Genomic DNA, 14,027 nt, shown 5'->3' on the forward strand with positions numbered 1-14,027 from the left:
GATAGGTTACTTTAAAAGTTTGTCAGAGCTGGGAAAAAAATTGTCTGGCAACAATGGTTCCTGAGCCTCAACAATCACTTTCGGAATATTTACTTTGGTTACCGTGGTTCTCTAGCAATGCGTTTCTGACATGCATATGCCTTTACAATGGGTTGTCACTTCTTTAATACTGCCAGTATTGTGTATAGTTCGTTCCTTTATAACGGTTTGTCACTTTTTCAATCCTCCTAGTAATTGAAGAAAACCCGGGCAGCGTCGGGTATTATAGCTAGTACTGTATAATCTTTATTTCTCCTCTAAGGTACTCTCTCGTATCTAGACCGGTCTTTGCGCACACTAAAGAAAAAATAAATATTTTCAAGTCTTACGTTCTGGTTGTACTCTTGTCCTTAGTTATTTCCTTTTAGTAAGAACATTTTGTGTAAGTTCATCCACCCATTTTTCTTATTTATAAATTATTATCTCTGACTTCTTGGAATATGGTGCTTCAGCCTGGCTCAATGGTTCCAAACCCACTCTTTCAAAATTAAACATCATTTTCCCTTCTGCTACCTACTTGCCACTGTTTCTCCTAGTCAAGATCATGGACGGATACATGGGGGGGGGGGGGGTTACTAAAAAAAAGTGCCGAAGGTGGCGGGTAAGGTGGACTATCACTCCCCCCCCCCGTCCATCCTCGATAGTTTGATAAACCCCCTCCCGTTCGCAGAGCCTGTATCTGATTATGCTCAAGGTTTTTTTTTTTTTTTTTTTTTCACAATTGTCCAGTTGCTCTTGCAAGGGGCGATTACCCCCAATCGCTTCTCTCCGAATCCGCGTCTGCTTCCAGCTCGCTTTTGCAGCAAAGTTGTAACTATCCATAAGAAAGGTATGACACTTTGGGAACGCGAAGGTACAGGAGTTTTTGGAATCCTCCGAAAAATGGTTAGAGTTATTGGAAATATCTTGATAGGCGCCATATTAGAGAGAGTGTTACAGCTACAGACATCTCAAAAAAGGAAACTTTAATAACACATATGAAAAGTAAGCTGGCCATATTTCCTCGAGAGAAATACGGGAAAATGGGATTCCAAACACGGGACATCGCCAATTATCGCCAAGAACGACGCCAAAAGTGAAGAAATTTGCCAAATATTGTTGAAATTACTGAAAAATCGCAATGGTGAGAAACGAAGCATTACTGCAAATTGCAGTGGATTAAAATGAATTCCACGAAATAAAACGTTAATTTTTTTCCCCTTCAGAATTTTAGACAAGGTTGAAAAAGGCGGGGGGGGGCGGAGAAGGACGTGACGGCCTAAAAGCTATACAATAGTCTTGGCAGCTATTATTATGCAAACAAAATAACAAATGTAAACTTTTGTGAGTCCCTCCCAGTAAGTTCGGAGCTCAGGGTTGCCCCAACCTAGTTCAGGCCCTGAGTCTTGGACTTGAAACGTCTCCCCATTTTCGACATATGCAGTATATCTAGCGCACACGTATATTATATATATTATGAATTCAAGCAAAAAAGAAAAAAAAAATAACGACCGTCTCCCCTCGCATTTAATGAATTGTGCCCACCTTCTGGTCAGTTTTATTACTTCACGTGGAGGAAGAGAAGAGGAAGGTGTTTTCTTTACATACCCCGCATCAGTTTTTTTTAAATCTTTTGGGGGTGTTGTTTTTTTTGCCAGAGGAATCAGCATGTGTTCTTTGCATCCTATTTTATGTATTTGTTTCTGAATGAAATAGGTAAGCTGACCATATTTTCTCGAAAAAAATAAGGGAAATTTTGTTTCGAAATACTGGAAAACACAGAACATTGCCAACTACCACCAAAAATGATTCCAAAAGTGCAAAAAGTCGCCAATTCATCACGGGAAAGGAAGCTCCACTTCAAATTGCAATGAATTAAAAAAAAAAAAAAATGACAATTGATGATTATTCTTGTTTGTAGTTGTAATTATCATAATGTTATTTCTGAGTTGGAAAGATAATTTCAATCGTTGATTTGAAGAATAAAATCAGTAATAAAAAGTCAAGTTGGCTTCGTTGGAAATACGTGAAAAACCGGGACATTTTTGCAAAAAAGTCGGAGCAACGAAAAAAGCAAAAAAAAACTGGGACTCTCCTAAAAAATACGGGACGTATGGTCACTTTATATAATACGCACTTCTACATTATAATTTATTTCATCCAATAAAAAAAATGTTTATGAAAAAAAAAAATGTTCATGTCTAAAACCTCTTTTTTGATTCGCTGTGAATTTGAGAGTTGATATGCTCCATTGAATTGAAGCGATAATATAATTGGTCAATTTTCTTCAACATGCAATACCAGGTGGCGGGCTTATCGACTTTGAATGTAAACAAATATGGTTGATCAGTATTATATATCCTTCATATGTAATTATTTTAGAAATATTTTCAACATTTTCGAAAAATTCCCGTCTGGGAATATTTCTCAAACAATGAAATATATAAATTTACTCCAATATTCAAAATATGGTTATCATGTTATCATAATAATTTAAAGTTAATTAAGTTCTCTAAAATCCATACTTTGATTGTTATTGATCTTAAAACTTGTATTTTCTCCTGTTTTTCGATACAGAATTTATGTTTATGTTTATGACATTATTTGTGAATTATTGATTTCTTTGTTGTTTTAAGGATTCATCTCCGTATTAAATTGTTCACTTCCAACTTTACAATACGTTGTTACTAATGTTTTCTTGTCCAGCTCCCAAGTTTGAAATGGCGGATGAAAAAGATCACAATCCAAAAGACGTTGTAGAGGATGAATCATCAGTAGAATTGGAAAGTCAGCTGATTATGAGGCTTCCTCCAACTCCAGCAGCAGCTTTAAGAGCTGCGGTTAGATCCGGCGTGATGAGTCTGAAAGATCGTCTATCCATTCAGGTCGAACCTGATATGCGGCACAGCACTGTCAAGTTCGACAAATGGACACTTTCAGGTAAAATAATAGATTTACCAACAATTGTCGAATCATACAAGACACTCGATTGTAAAACCTTCTATAAGGCTGCTGATGTAAGTCAATTAATGATCTGCAAAGAAGATGATGAAGGTGCCAAACCCGATGAAGATGATTCACTGAAGAAAAAGGAAAAGAAAGACACCAAAGACAAGCGATTCATGCAAACACATGGTGTTACACCTCCATTGAAAAATGTTCGTAGACGTAGGTTTCGCAAGACCCTGAAGAAAAAGTATGTCGATTTTCCAGATGTTGAGAAAGAAGTGAAAAGACTTTTTCGTATGGATAACGAAGCTATTAGTGTTCGTTATGAAGTAGTTAATGCAGAAGATGAGAAAAATGAAGAAAAGCCTGAAGGTGCGGATGAAAATCTGATGGGTGCAAGCGGGCCAATGAGTAATTCTCAAAGTTTAGATGTTGCTGAGTATGATCTTTTCGGTGAAGTCTTGAGCAGCTCTGATGGGGAGAATAATCTTGAGTTGGAACAAGCTGAAAACAGCCAAATGTCTTTAGACACGAGCAAAACAAACAGAGATTCAAAATTACCTTTGATTGAGTTTTCAAAATGTATAATTGGTAGCTCCAGTCAAAAGCCAATACCAGAGAGTCAGGATTATGGAGCTGAAAGTGATAATGTAGCTGTCTTTCAGTTAGAATCTGAAACTGCAGGCGAGAATCTTGGCCAGATTTTGAAGGAGCATAAAACAGATGAAGAGAAAACTGTTCTTTTAGAAAAGCTTGATGAGCTAGAGCATGAAATCGCTGATTTGTTAGCACGTCGAAGGTCCCAGGAATTGGAAATCATGAGTATTGAAAACCAAGCATTGAAGCAGCGATTCCAAAATATTATTGATAGCTTGAAGCAACAAGAATATGAAAAACAGAAGGAATATGATGATATTGTCACTATTTTGCATCAAACCTAAATACTTTAATTTATTGCATTCATATATATTTTATGATTTTTGACTACATGTTACTTTGTGTAACTGTTGACTGTCTTTGTTGCATGTTTTGTGTTTTATTAAGTGTAGGTATAATTGTGTAAAATTTGCAGTGATTATGGTTTTCTGATGAATTATGAATGTGTTCTAGTACATTTTTATTGCTCAGATGAAATTAGTAATTGGGTGTTTTATAAATGTTATGATGTATGTGTAGCCTAATATTAAGAGCATTATGAATCATTTAAAAAAAATTTGAAATTTATTGTTACAAGAAATGATAATTTTGTTATTTTAAAATTTTCATGCATCTCTCTTTTTTAAATTAAGGAAAATTTGTAACACTTGCTGAAATATGTGTGGACCATATTGATTTTGATACGAATACAGAGGCATACATAGGAAGGGGCTTGACCCACAAAAAAAGGTGATCAAAAATTCAAAAATATCCTTTATACAAATTTAAAAAAAAGAAAGAAATATATTCTTTATATGCTGTTTTGATTTTTTTCTATTTAAGGTCTATTCACACACTAAAGTCATGACCCTTCTCTGTTCTAAAAGATCTGTCTTGTCTTTCAAAATATATTAGGATCAGATTGTGAACTGCGCCTGATGAGTGTGAATGTAGTATGGCTTGTATATAATGGCTAGTAGAGGGGAGAAGGATATTTTTTTGAACTGAAACACATCCAGATCTCTTGAATGTGTGTGAATAGACCTTTCTTCTCTTTGAAGGTAACTCATAATTTTCTCGAGATTCTGTGAATCCTTCTCCCCCCTTTCCAATCCACAAGTGTTCCCGGTCTCTCAATGATCATCCCTTTATATGGCCTAGTATAAGCATAGAAATTCTCATATTTTATATCAGTGTATTAGTGGTGTATGTGATATTTTACTATATATGTATATTGATCATGGGTTCCCCCTCCCCCCACATGGGAGAAGTTGACAGTGCTCGAGCCCAGAGCCCAAAATAAATCCCATTATTTTTTAAGTACTATGCTAGGGAGATAAATTGCCAGTAATGGTGACAGGGATAATGTGAATTATAGCAACCCCTTTTTTTGAGAGCAAACCATAACATCTGGTGTTGAAGGGTAGTTAGCCATTATCCACCTGGCATGGGTAATACTAATACAAGAGTACCTATTTTATTTTTTATATTATAAATTTACTATGGAAGGGCTCATGATAAATCCTGGCCAATGAGCCTGCCACTTTTATCCCAGGCTTTGTTCCTTTATGTGGGGGAGGGGAGGAGGCAGAGAGAGAGATGATAATGATCTACATATATTTTAGTCAATGTATTTCCAGCAGCTTAAAGCTTTTTATTGTCACCATCTTAAGTCGCTGCAAGACTTTTGGGGATTGAATTCTCAAAGAAAACTGTGTGTGTAGTTGTTGTGTTTTATACTTCATATATATTTATTGTGTGAAATGGGGTCATTCAAGTAGTATTACATCAGCATCAATGGGGGTTCGATGTGCTGATTTTTGATGACGGGGGGGGGGGGGGGGTTTGGATAATGCTTACGTCATCAACCGCCCTTTATAAAAATATGAAATATTCTTAATGCCATCTTACTCAGTGCGCTAAAACTGAGAACAACCTTGATAATTTGTGGGCACCTCTACTAACATTCTCCATATTGATAAGTCCCCCACAGAGCCACTTTAGTGATCTCTAAATGTTTTGCAGATCCTTCAGGTGATCTGGAAATGTCTCTGGGCCACTTAAGTGCTCTAAAACTGCCACATGTCACTTAAGGAATCTTTAAATGTGCCATGGATTGCTTAAGTCAGCGGTTCTCAACCTTTTTTGACTCGCGGAGCCCTTTTAAGTAAAAATTTTTTATGGCTGAGCCCCTACACCAATTTCTTAATTACTCATCAAAGTTACTGATTTATTTTTTACTATTTAAAAATACTTATAATTATTTTTTTAAATTTTGCTCTTTTTTTATTTTCCTCAAGCGGCCGCGGAGCCCCTGGAGAGTGCACAAGGAGCACCGGTTGAGAACCACTGGCTTAAGTGTTCTGAAACTGTGTCCGGGGTCACTAAAGTGATCTGAAAATGTGCCATGGGTCACTTAAGCGATCTGTAAAAGTACCACTTAGTTCATTTTTACAAAATTAGGTTTGAGGGAGCAGGCCACATTTGGTCTGCGGTTCATGGGCTAACCATACATGGCTTAGAGCGTGGGTCGTAATAAATTTCTCAAAAAGAAATTTTGAGTTTGTAACCTTCAAATAGCATTGAAATTAACAGAAATTGATTATGTTGGAGGCAGAGCTGATGAAATTTTGCTGACAAGGGGAGGGGGGTGTCAAAAATGACAAAAAATTTGCTGACGTAATACTTGAATGGCCCCGATGAGCTTTGATGTGAATGTTTGTTATGAACATAATGCTCGAAAGAGACTTTCATTCTAGTCAGTGTAAAACTTTCTTTATGTGATTACCCATATGACAAATAAGAGTACAGCTGTGCAATTAAAGTTTTGGATGTCTTATACTTATTTTGATTTGTTATTAAATAATATGGGTCTGGATAAGTCCTTTCGATGAGATTTCTATTAATAACATGTTTCAGCAGAGAAAACTTATGCTCAAGGATTCTTCATTTGGTTATGTTTGAAATAAGTTTGTCCATTATTCTTGTTGTGTTGTCATGTTATGAGAGAGGCACAAGACTATTTTCAATATTACAGTTGATTTAAATAATTTATAACTTCTTTTTGAAGTCTTCCATGCAAGTCAATTTTAACCCTTAAACTACACTAACATTGAAGTACTTTCTGTTTGTGGGGGGGGGGGGGGGAGAGCACAAGAGAAAAATTTCCCCTTTTCTTCCCCATATTGCAACCCATTGATAAGTTATTCAGCAGCCTACTAAATCCATCATCTATTCGCAATGGGAGTAATTTAAGAGTTAAAGTGGATTTATACCCTTAGAAAGTCAGTGCACGAGGAGGCTTTGTAGTTTTTACTTGTTATTATATGTATGAAGAAAACATTTCTACTTGAGAGGATATTCAAGTTATTGCATAAGAATTTTTGACCCCATACTTTTGTTAACAGAAGTAAGCAAACCTCTAATCCATCCTCAGTTCTTATTGGAAGTGAGGTGTTTCATCAGAATATATTTGAAAAATTTGATTTTAGTTTGGCTCACTGTCCAGGTGAGCTCCATTGCACTCACACAGGTAAGCTATCTTGCTGGTGCATTGTCATACGCAAAGGGGTTGGGGTTCTAACCGCCCCCCCCCCCAAGCCGAGATTATAGTGTTATTTTGCAGGAAAAACAACCCCCCCCTGAGAAGAAGAAAAAAATCAAACACCCCCCCCCCCCTGAAAAATTCTGTCTACACCTATGGCATGGTGTGTGGAGATTGTGCTACATAGGTGGAGATTGACTTGGAAGTCTGGGGGGGGGGGTAACGTCATTATTGCTGGGGGGCACGATGATGATGATGTCAATTCATATATACATACATAAGATCAGTCGACTCCACCCTTGACGCTGGGGGGGGGGGCATTGTGCCCCCCGTATCTCCGCCCATGGGTGTATCCCATACTATGCATTCTCTGGTTTCTCAGGGTGGTGGGGATAGTAACAAATAAATATGCATGTCTTTTTTTTCCACTAACACATAAGCTGTTTGCAACTGCATCACCATAACCTTTGACCAAACAAGAGGTGTGGCTTGCATCCCTTTGATAAACTATGTGATTGGATCCAGACAAACTGAAAATTTGAAGGGATCCAATCACTAATGAGCATTACTCATTAGTGTTTTTCTATTTGATTTATGTTTGTTTATGTTTTTGGTTTTGAATCTTACCAGTATAAGTGCAATCTTGCCTACTGGGTTGTGTGATAAAATAAATATTACACGTCTTCATGGGTGTAAGCAGAATTATCTTGATGGGAGGGGGGGGGGGGTTAAAAAAAAATTATGTATGTGGGGATTGCATTTTTTCCTGAAAAATAACTTGTATAATTTCGGCTTGAGTGGAGGTTAGAACCCCAAATTCCCCCTTTGCGTATGCCAATGTTTGTCTTTCAATACATTATATTGTCCACATCCCTTACACATCACACAAAAGTTCATCAAATTGCTCAAAGATAATGCATGGTGAGCACAATGTAGATGCACTTTAAGAGTAACATTGTAAGCCAAGACCAGCTGATGATCTCACTTGCCCACAAACAACAGAAAGGTTTTCTATTGGTTTCATCAATATCAAATTTCATTATTTTTATATGTTTATTGTTACCTTAGTCACATTTAAACCCTTGCCTTGCCATCAAAAGTAAAGATGAATTCCCCTCCTCTTATGTAGTACTTGAGTGGCTCACAAGCACTGTGGGCTGTCTGCAATTGACTCTTCTCTTATGTACAATGTCATTAATGGCCCATCAAGGCAGCTTATTCTTAATTGAATGTAAGATACTTTGTATTGCCATAAAAACAGTCTGTTATTGACTACTAAGGGATCTATTGAATGTGATTTGCTTTTTAACAGAATATTATTATTCTTTTGCTCAAGTTGTCATTATAGTTTATATAAATAGCTGATCATTAAAGTTTAATTTAGTCAATGCATGCAATTAGCTGTATGAAAATTTATATGCTTGTAAAAATCTGTTATTTTCTTTTAAAGACGCGTGAGTTTAGTCTTTTTTTTTTCAGAAAAAGCACAATAAAATGTTGGAACTCATTACCTGGATGTATTTTCCCACTGAAGTGTTTACTTCATTTTTTGAGCTGTCATTGAGTAATACATATTATGCAGTTGAGTCACATTACTGTGACCACCATATATTTTCCATAAAAACTGCATGTAGTGAATGAAATAAGGCAAGGTTTGTAAGCTGTATAGGTATAAAAAGGTGAGACAAGCATTCATATCAGTCTTTACTGTCACAACTTAAAAATGTCATTTATCATATTTTAAAAACTGATGCTTGTCGGCTTTCCAGCACCACAGTATGAATGAAATTGGACAGTGTGTGTAATATTTTGCTGGTGTTGCTCAAATGTACCGCAGCTAGACAAATGTGTCATTGTGATTAACTTGAGCATAGATATTTTGGAAGCCCAAGTGTTGTTTATGTAAGAATTAGATGTTGGCTGAGTAGTTGTGCAAGGGCTGACTGACATACTACTTGTAACATGTTAGCATAGTGGACATTGCTGTATAGGTTGCTCTAAAGTAGTTGTAATATTAATACTGTAGTTGTAATATAATTACTGTACTCACATAGTAACAAAGTTGCTTGGTACTTTAATTTGCAAGATGGTAGCAAAATTGTCAGACATCTTCTGATTGGCAAAGGATTATCTTCTTGGATGAGTCACATTCTATTCTGTGTGGCATGGATGCTGTCATAACCAAGGCAAAATCTTCAAGAACAACATTCTGTAGCCATTTCTGGAAAATTACAAGCTGGTGATAGCAGTGTCTGAAAAAAATTGTTTTATTGTCAGGGTTCTCTAGAAGTCACTATCAATCTTTACGATATGAATTCATCCTTGTATAAATCATGTATATCAATAATTTTTATTGTCTTTTTTGTGGCGCACACGAGATACTTCAGAAAGTTAATGTGGCATACCAACTGTGATCCTGAATGGTGTGAATATTGTTGAAAGATCTTCACAAAGATTTCCAAATGCTTCTCTGACTTTGCAGTTCCTTAGACTTGAACCCAATAAAATACATTTGGACCAATTCAATCATCATTGTTCTTTTTGTGGAACTTATGCTTCACACTGTCAAGCATGCTATTAATAGCTGCTGGTTAGTATAGACTAACCAGCAGCTATTTGAATGGACTGCAGTTTGTTTGGGTTTAGATAAATGTAACAGTATTAGTATATCACTTCCATCTTGCTATTGCTCGGACTGCACACAACTTTTTTCTGAATATAAGCTGGTGGTCATATTCATGTGACTTGACTCTGTGTATATACAGCAGTACTTCAAGTTACAATATGTTGCTTTTCTATCATAAAAAAAAAAATATCTCAAAGCAAAATTTCCCATTTAAAATAATTGTTCCACATCCCCACAACTTTAATACTTGTATAAAAAAAATTAAATAGTGCAACAAAGTGTTTCATTCTAAATAGAAGTAGTTTTGTTTGCAAAATGGGTACAATAAGACAATTGCAGTTTGCTTCTTGTTCGAAGTATTCAAGCTTTTGTGTGTCAACTGAACTTTTCCTCATATGTTTCAAGCTTTTAAGTGAAATATTTGCTTCCAAGTTCAACTATATTCAGAAAATATTTCTTGCTGGTAATTTGGATTACTTGCATGTCAATGTACCACTGTTTTAGAATTTATAATTTCAAGAATATAAATTACTTACGAAGGACACCGAATAAGATTTAGAGAAAAAATGGAAAATAGAGCAACTACAACATTAGTGTTGTTTGAATCGAAGTTATAGTCTTTACTACTGATAAGAATTTTGTTAAATATGAAGCTGGATGAAGCCTCTAAAGGAATGGTTTTCAACCAGGGGTGTGAGATGGAAATTTTTTTTATGATACTATATATATAGTTAATGATTTCATTATATAATTATAATAAATAATTTTTATTGATTTGACCAATTGGTCCTTCAATGGATGGCAATGTAGTGTTAGTGATATACAAACATGTTTACATAATGTAAAATGTGATTTCGCATAATTGTAATAGTTTTTGAAAGGAGTGGGGGAATTTCATTTGAAGCACTGAAAAGGTGCAGGAAATCCAATTCAAAGTTCACTGGTGATATTGATTAAGAAGTGTGACCTAGTGTAAAGGTTGAAAAAAAACTTATCTAGAGGACATAATCAGCCAAAACTGTTTAGCCCTCATTGCCAGTATTATTGAGTTACAGTTGATAATTATAAAATTCAAAATATGCACATGCATAACCTGAGTGTTATTATGGTTGAATACTTGTGAAATAAGTAGTATTGATTAAAAGTTGTGATTGACACTGTAGAGAGATGTTGTCAAAATACAAAAATTGTTATCTACGAGTGTTTTGTGCTTTTTATATTAATGCTATAAGCATCTGCTTACTTTGCTTGATGGTTAATCTCATCCTGATTCAATTGTTGTGATAATTTTTATAATCATACTCATATACAATCTGTGTGTGTGAGATTTAAATACAGATCAGATTAGTTTTTCTTTCTCACAGGGATTTACCAAAATTTATTTGACTGTGCTTTTGTTTGTATATTTTGCTGTAAGTACAGTAGAACCTCTTTTAACTGGCCCTCCTTTAACTGAATCTTTTCCTAAACCAACCTTAGAAAATTTTTGTGTTTACTCATCTGATCTTAGCATGTTGATACAATTTGTATATGCATACAGAGTAAAATCCCTTTACGTTGTATAAAACATAATCTAGTTTTAAATTCTCATTTTTATTAAGCCAACTCTTTGAATAATATATGTACTTATCTATACTTCTATATTTCTCTATGAAGTAAATACCTAACAGATTCAATACGCATACATAATTAATTTAGCCCAGGTTTCAATTTTCCTTGTTTAAATGGAGTTCTCTGAACCAGCTAACACTCCTCCCGGTTAGGCCAGTTAAGAAGGGTTATACTGTAGCGTGATTTTCAGAGCTTTTATGTGTTTTACAAAATGTCTTTCAGCAGTTTTTGAATAGGCTATGTGCAATGCAAGCTTTTGTTTTAACCACCTTGCTAATAAAAGCTTGAGTCTTCATACATACTCATATATTTATTATTATTAGTTTTTAAAAGAATTTTATTTTTGAATTTGGTTTGGCTGAAGTTCACCCATGTAAATATTTTATATACTTTAATTTAATTAAATATATCACTCCAATTTATTACCCTTTCATTTTTCTGTACTTTGTTTATGCTGAAAATACTTTTGTATTTGTTATGAATCATTTTTGATATTTTTTTCTTTCATTGGTTATATTACATTGAGACACTTTCTATCAACACCTTATATTTTGTGGCACATAGATGTGTGTGTATACATGTAATCTGCTCTCATGTTGTTGTTACATATATTCTATTTATGAAATGATGATATATGTATCTGAATGAACTTCATACACCTTTTAATAGATTCATGTCCTGTTGTTAATTTTATGTGCTAACATGGAAAATAAAATTTTAAATGTTTTTATAACAAATTTCATTAATGGTTTGAAAACTGGTATATTAATTAATCTGGTAATTAATAATCAAATATTGTCTATTTGCAAACTTATATGCTGGAAAAGAAAAAATATCAACCAATTTTTAAGATTCTATGTTCGTATAACGAAGTTACATACGTTGACATTAGAAACATGAATGATTCTGATAGGGGTTAATGAAAATGGTAAAGTTTGTATTGATTGCATGAAATTTATCTTTCAATTCATTTTATACCTGATACGTTATAACCAGTTAATGATAAATAATACACTTAAATGGCATTAGGAAAAAAATATTTTTTAAAAACTAATGGTAAATAATGAAATAAAAATTTTTGCATTAAAGGCTTAAATGGGAAGCAAGTTATTATGGCATGATAATTGGGGTGACCCCCCCCCCCCATTACTCAAAATAAAGTGTTCCGGATCCGGACTCTGCCATGAAGCTGGGCTGGAAGAGATCTCTGCAATGGGATAAGTCTATTGGTAAAGTTCTACCATTCACTCATCAAGGGGTGATTCCCTACCTACAAAATTTTATGTCCCTAAATGGATCCAATCATAATTTGGTGTAATTGAATTACAGATAACTTGAATGAGTTTTAAGGCCGTATAAAAGAAACATGAAAGTGAAAAGTTTTTTTAAAGCAATACACCTCTTGTCTGGGAAGAATATAAGGTTGTGGGCACCATTTTCCCCATGATGTACAGACGTAATTTTCAGTAAAATTCATTCTCATTTATTTGCTTACCAGTAGCGAACTTCCTGAAAAAAAAGTCCATTAGCTGCCATGGATAAAATTTTCTGAATGGTGCTGTAAGTGAAGTTACTCAAGGAAGTGATTTAGTCATATTTTTTGTTTTTCTAATCGATGAACTCATCTCTAGACTACTGCCACCAATATCAATGACTATGGTTACCAGATTCGAAAACTGAGTATGCAGGATACCTGTACGCGCACTCTTAGTCTTAACACACTTTTCTAAATTTTTACAATAGGTGGTGCCACTAGATTGACTGGCCACCAGTTTTTTACAACACAACCGAAGATGGTGTAACTTTCCGCTATTCATGCGAAGGTTTCAACAACTGGCTGATGCAAAGATGAATTCAAAGAAAATTCAACTGCCTCTGCGGAGAATCGGACCCACGTCCTTTCGCTTACCGGGTGAGCGTGCGCTAGACTACTATGCTACAAAGGCAATAAAGTACATTCATCTCACCCAGAAAACACACAAAAAAATTGGCGGTGGAGTTCAATTATTAAAACCGCAAAAATTTTTTGGATATTACAACAGTTGGCTACGTGTCGCCTCACACTTTTTGGCAATGTCTATAAAATTTTCTTTTCACTCCCTAGCTCCCCTTTTTTGTTTTCTGTTGAATACTAAGAAAGAAGATGATCAAATCAACGATAAAAGAAAGCGATGGGAGACAAAATAGCGTAATGCATAAAAATAATCATTTTTTTTTAAACTTTACGATCAAGGACGTAATATTGCGTCCAAACAATAGAGGAGGTATAGGAGTAGAGAGCGGGAACTCTTTTTTTTCCTGTGCAGACTGTCAAAGTCACGCATGGGCAGAGATATGCCCGCCCCCCAGTGTCAACTGATCTAATGTATGTATGAATTGACATCATCGTGCCCCCCCCCCCCCCAGACTTCCAAGTCTACCTCCGCCTATGAAGTCACGTGACGTATAAAAGATCTTTTCTTCTCCCACGGTGATTTTATATGTGTCTACCATAGCCATTTGGAAGTGCTGTCTGTTTACTTGCGTTATTTTTGTTAATAATAGTACTTTCATTATGTACTCGTGCTTGTTATGGAAAGCATGTCAAAGGGGGATGAATAACGTTTCACAGCAATAAAAAAATCATTATTTTTATATTTCTTC

At 35.1% G+C, this 14,027-nt stretch overlaps 1 protein-coding gene across 3 annotated transcripts; it reads left to right on the forward strand.

Annotated features, from left to right (window-relative positions):
• The first annotated feature begins 2,357 nt into the window (after positions 1 to 2,357).
• Positions 2,358 to 13,743, forward strand: LOC149072131 (transcription initiation factor TFIID subunit 7-like). 3 transcript variants are annotated; one of them, XM_089246969.1, is made up of 2 exons: positions 2,358 to 2,387; positions 2,725 to 5,426. In XM_089246969.1, the coding sequence occupies exon 2, from the start codon at positions 2,739 to 2,741 to the stop codon at positions 3,906 to 3,908; it is 1,170 nt and encodes a 389-aa protein (XP_089103095.1). In that variant the 5' UTR covers positions 2,358 to 2,387; positions 2,725 to 2,738; the 3' UTR covers positions 3,909 to 5,426. The 3 variants fall into 3 exon arrangements, 1 of the variants encoding a protein (XP_089103095.1); XR_016194479.1 differs by lacking the exon at positions 2,358 to 2,387 and adding an exon at positions 13,128 to 13,743 and having other exon boundaries at positions 2,506 to 4,353; XR_016194480.1 differs by lacking the exon at positions 2,358 to 2,387 and adding an exon at positions 8,627 to 9,789 and having other exon boundaries at positions 2,506 to 4,353.
• Positions 13,744 to 14,027: the final 284 nt, after the last annotated feature.

The sequence above is a fragment of the Pholcus phalangioides genome, unplaced genomic scaffold (genome assembly GCF_987345545.1).
Source record: "Pholcus phalangioides strain wild (caught in Gottingen) unplaced genomic scaffold, Ppha-v1.0 ptg000017l_1, whole genome shotgun sequence".
Classification (NCBI taxonomy): Eukaryota; Metazoa; Arthropoda; class Arachnida; order Araneae; family Pholcidae; genus Pholcus; species Pholcus phalangioides.

Excerpts from the sequence above, each read along its gene's own strand:
- LOC149072131 (XM_089246969.1), top strand. The coding sequence starts at position 2,739 with ATGGCGGATGAAAAAGATCACAATCCAAAAGACGTTGTAGAGGATGAA.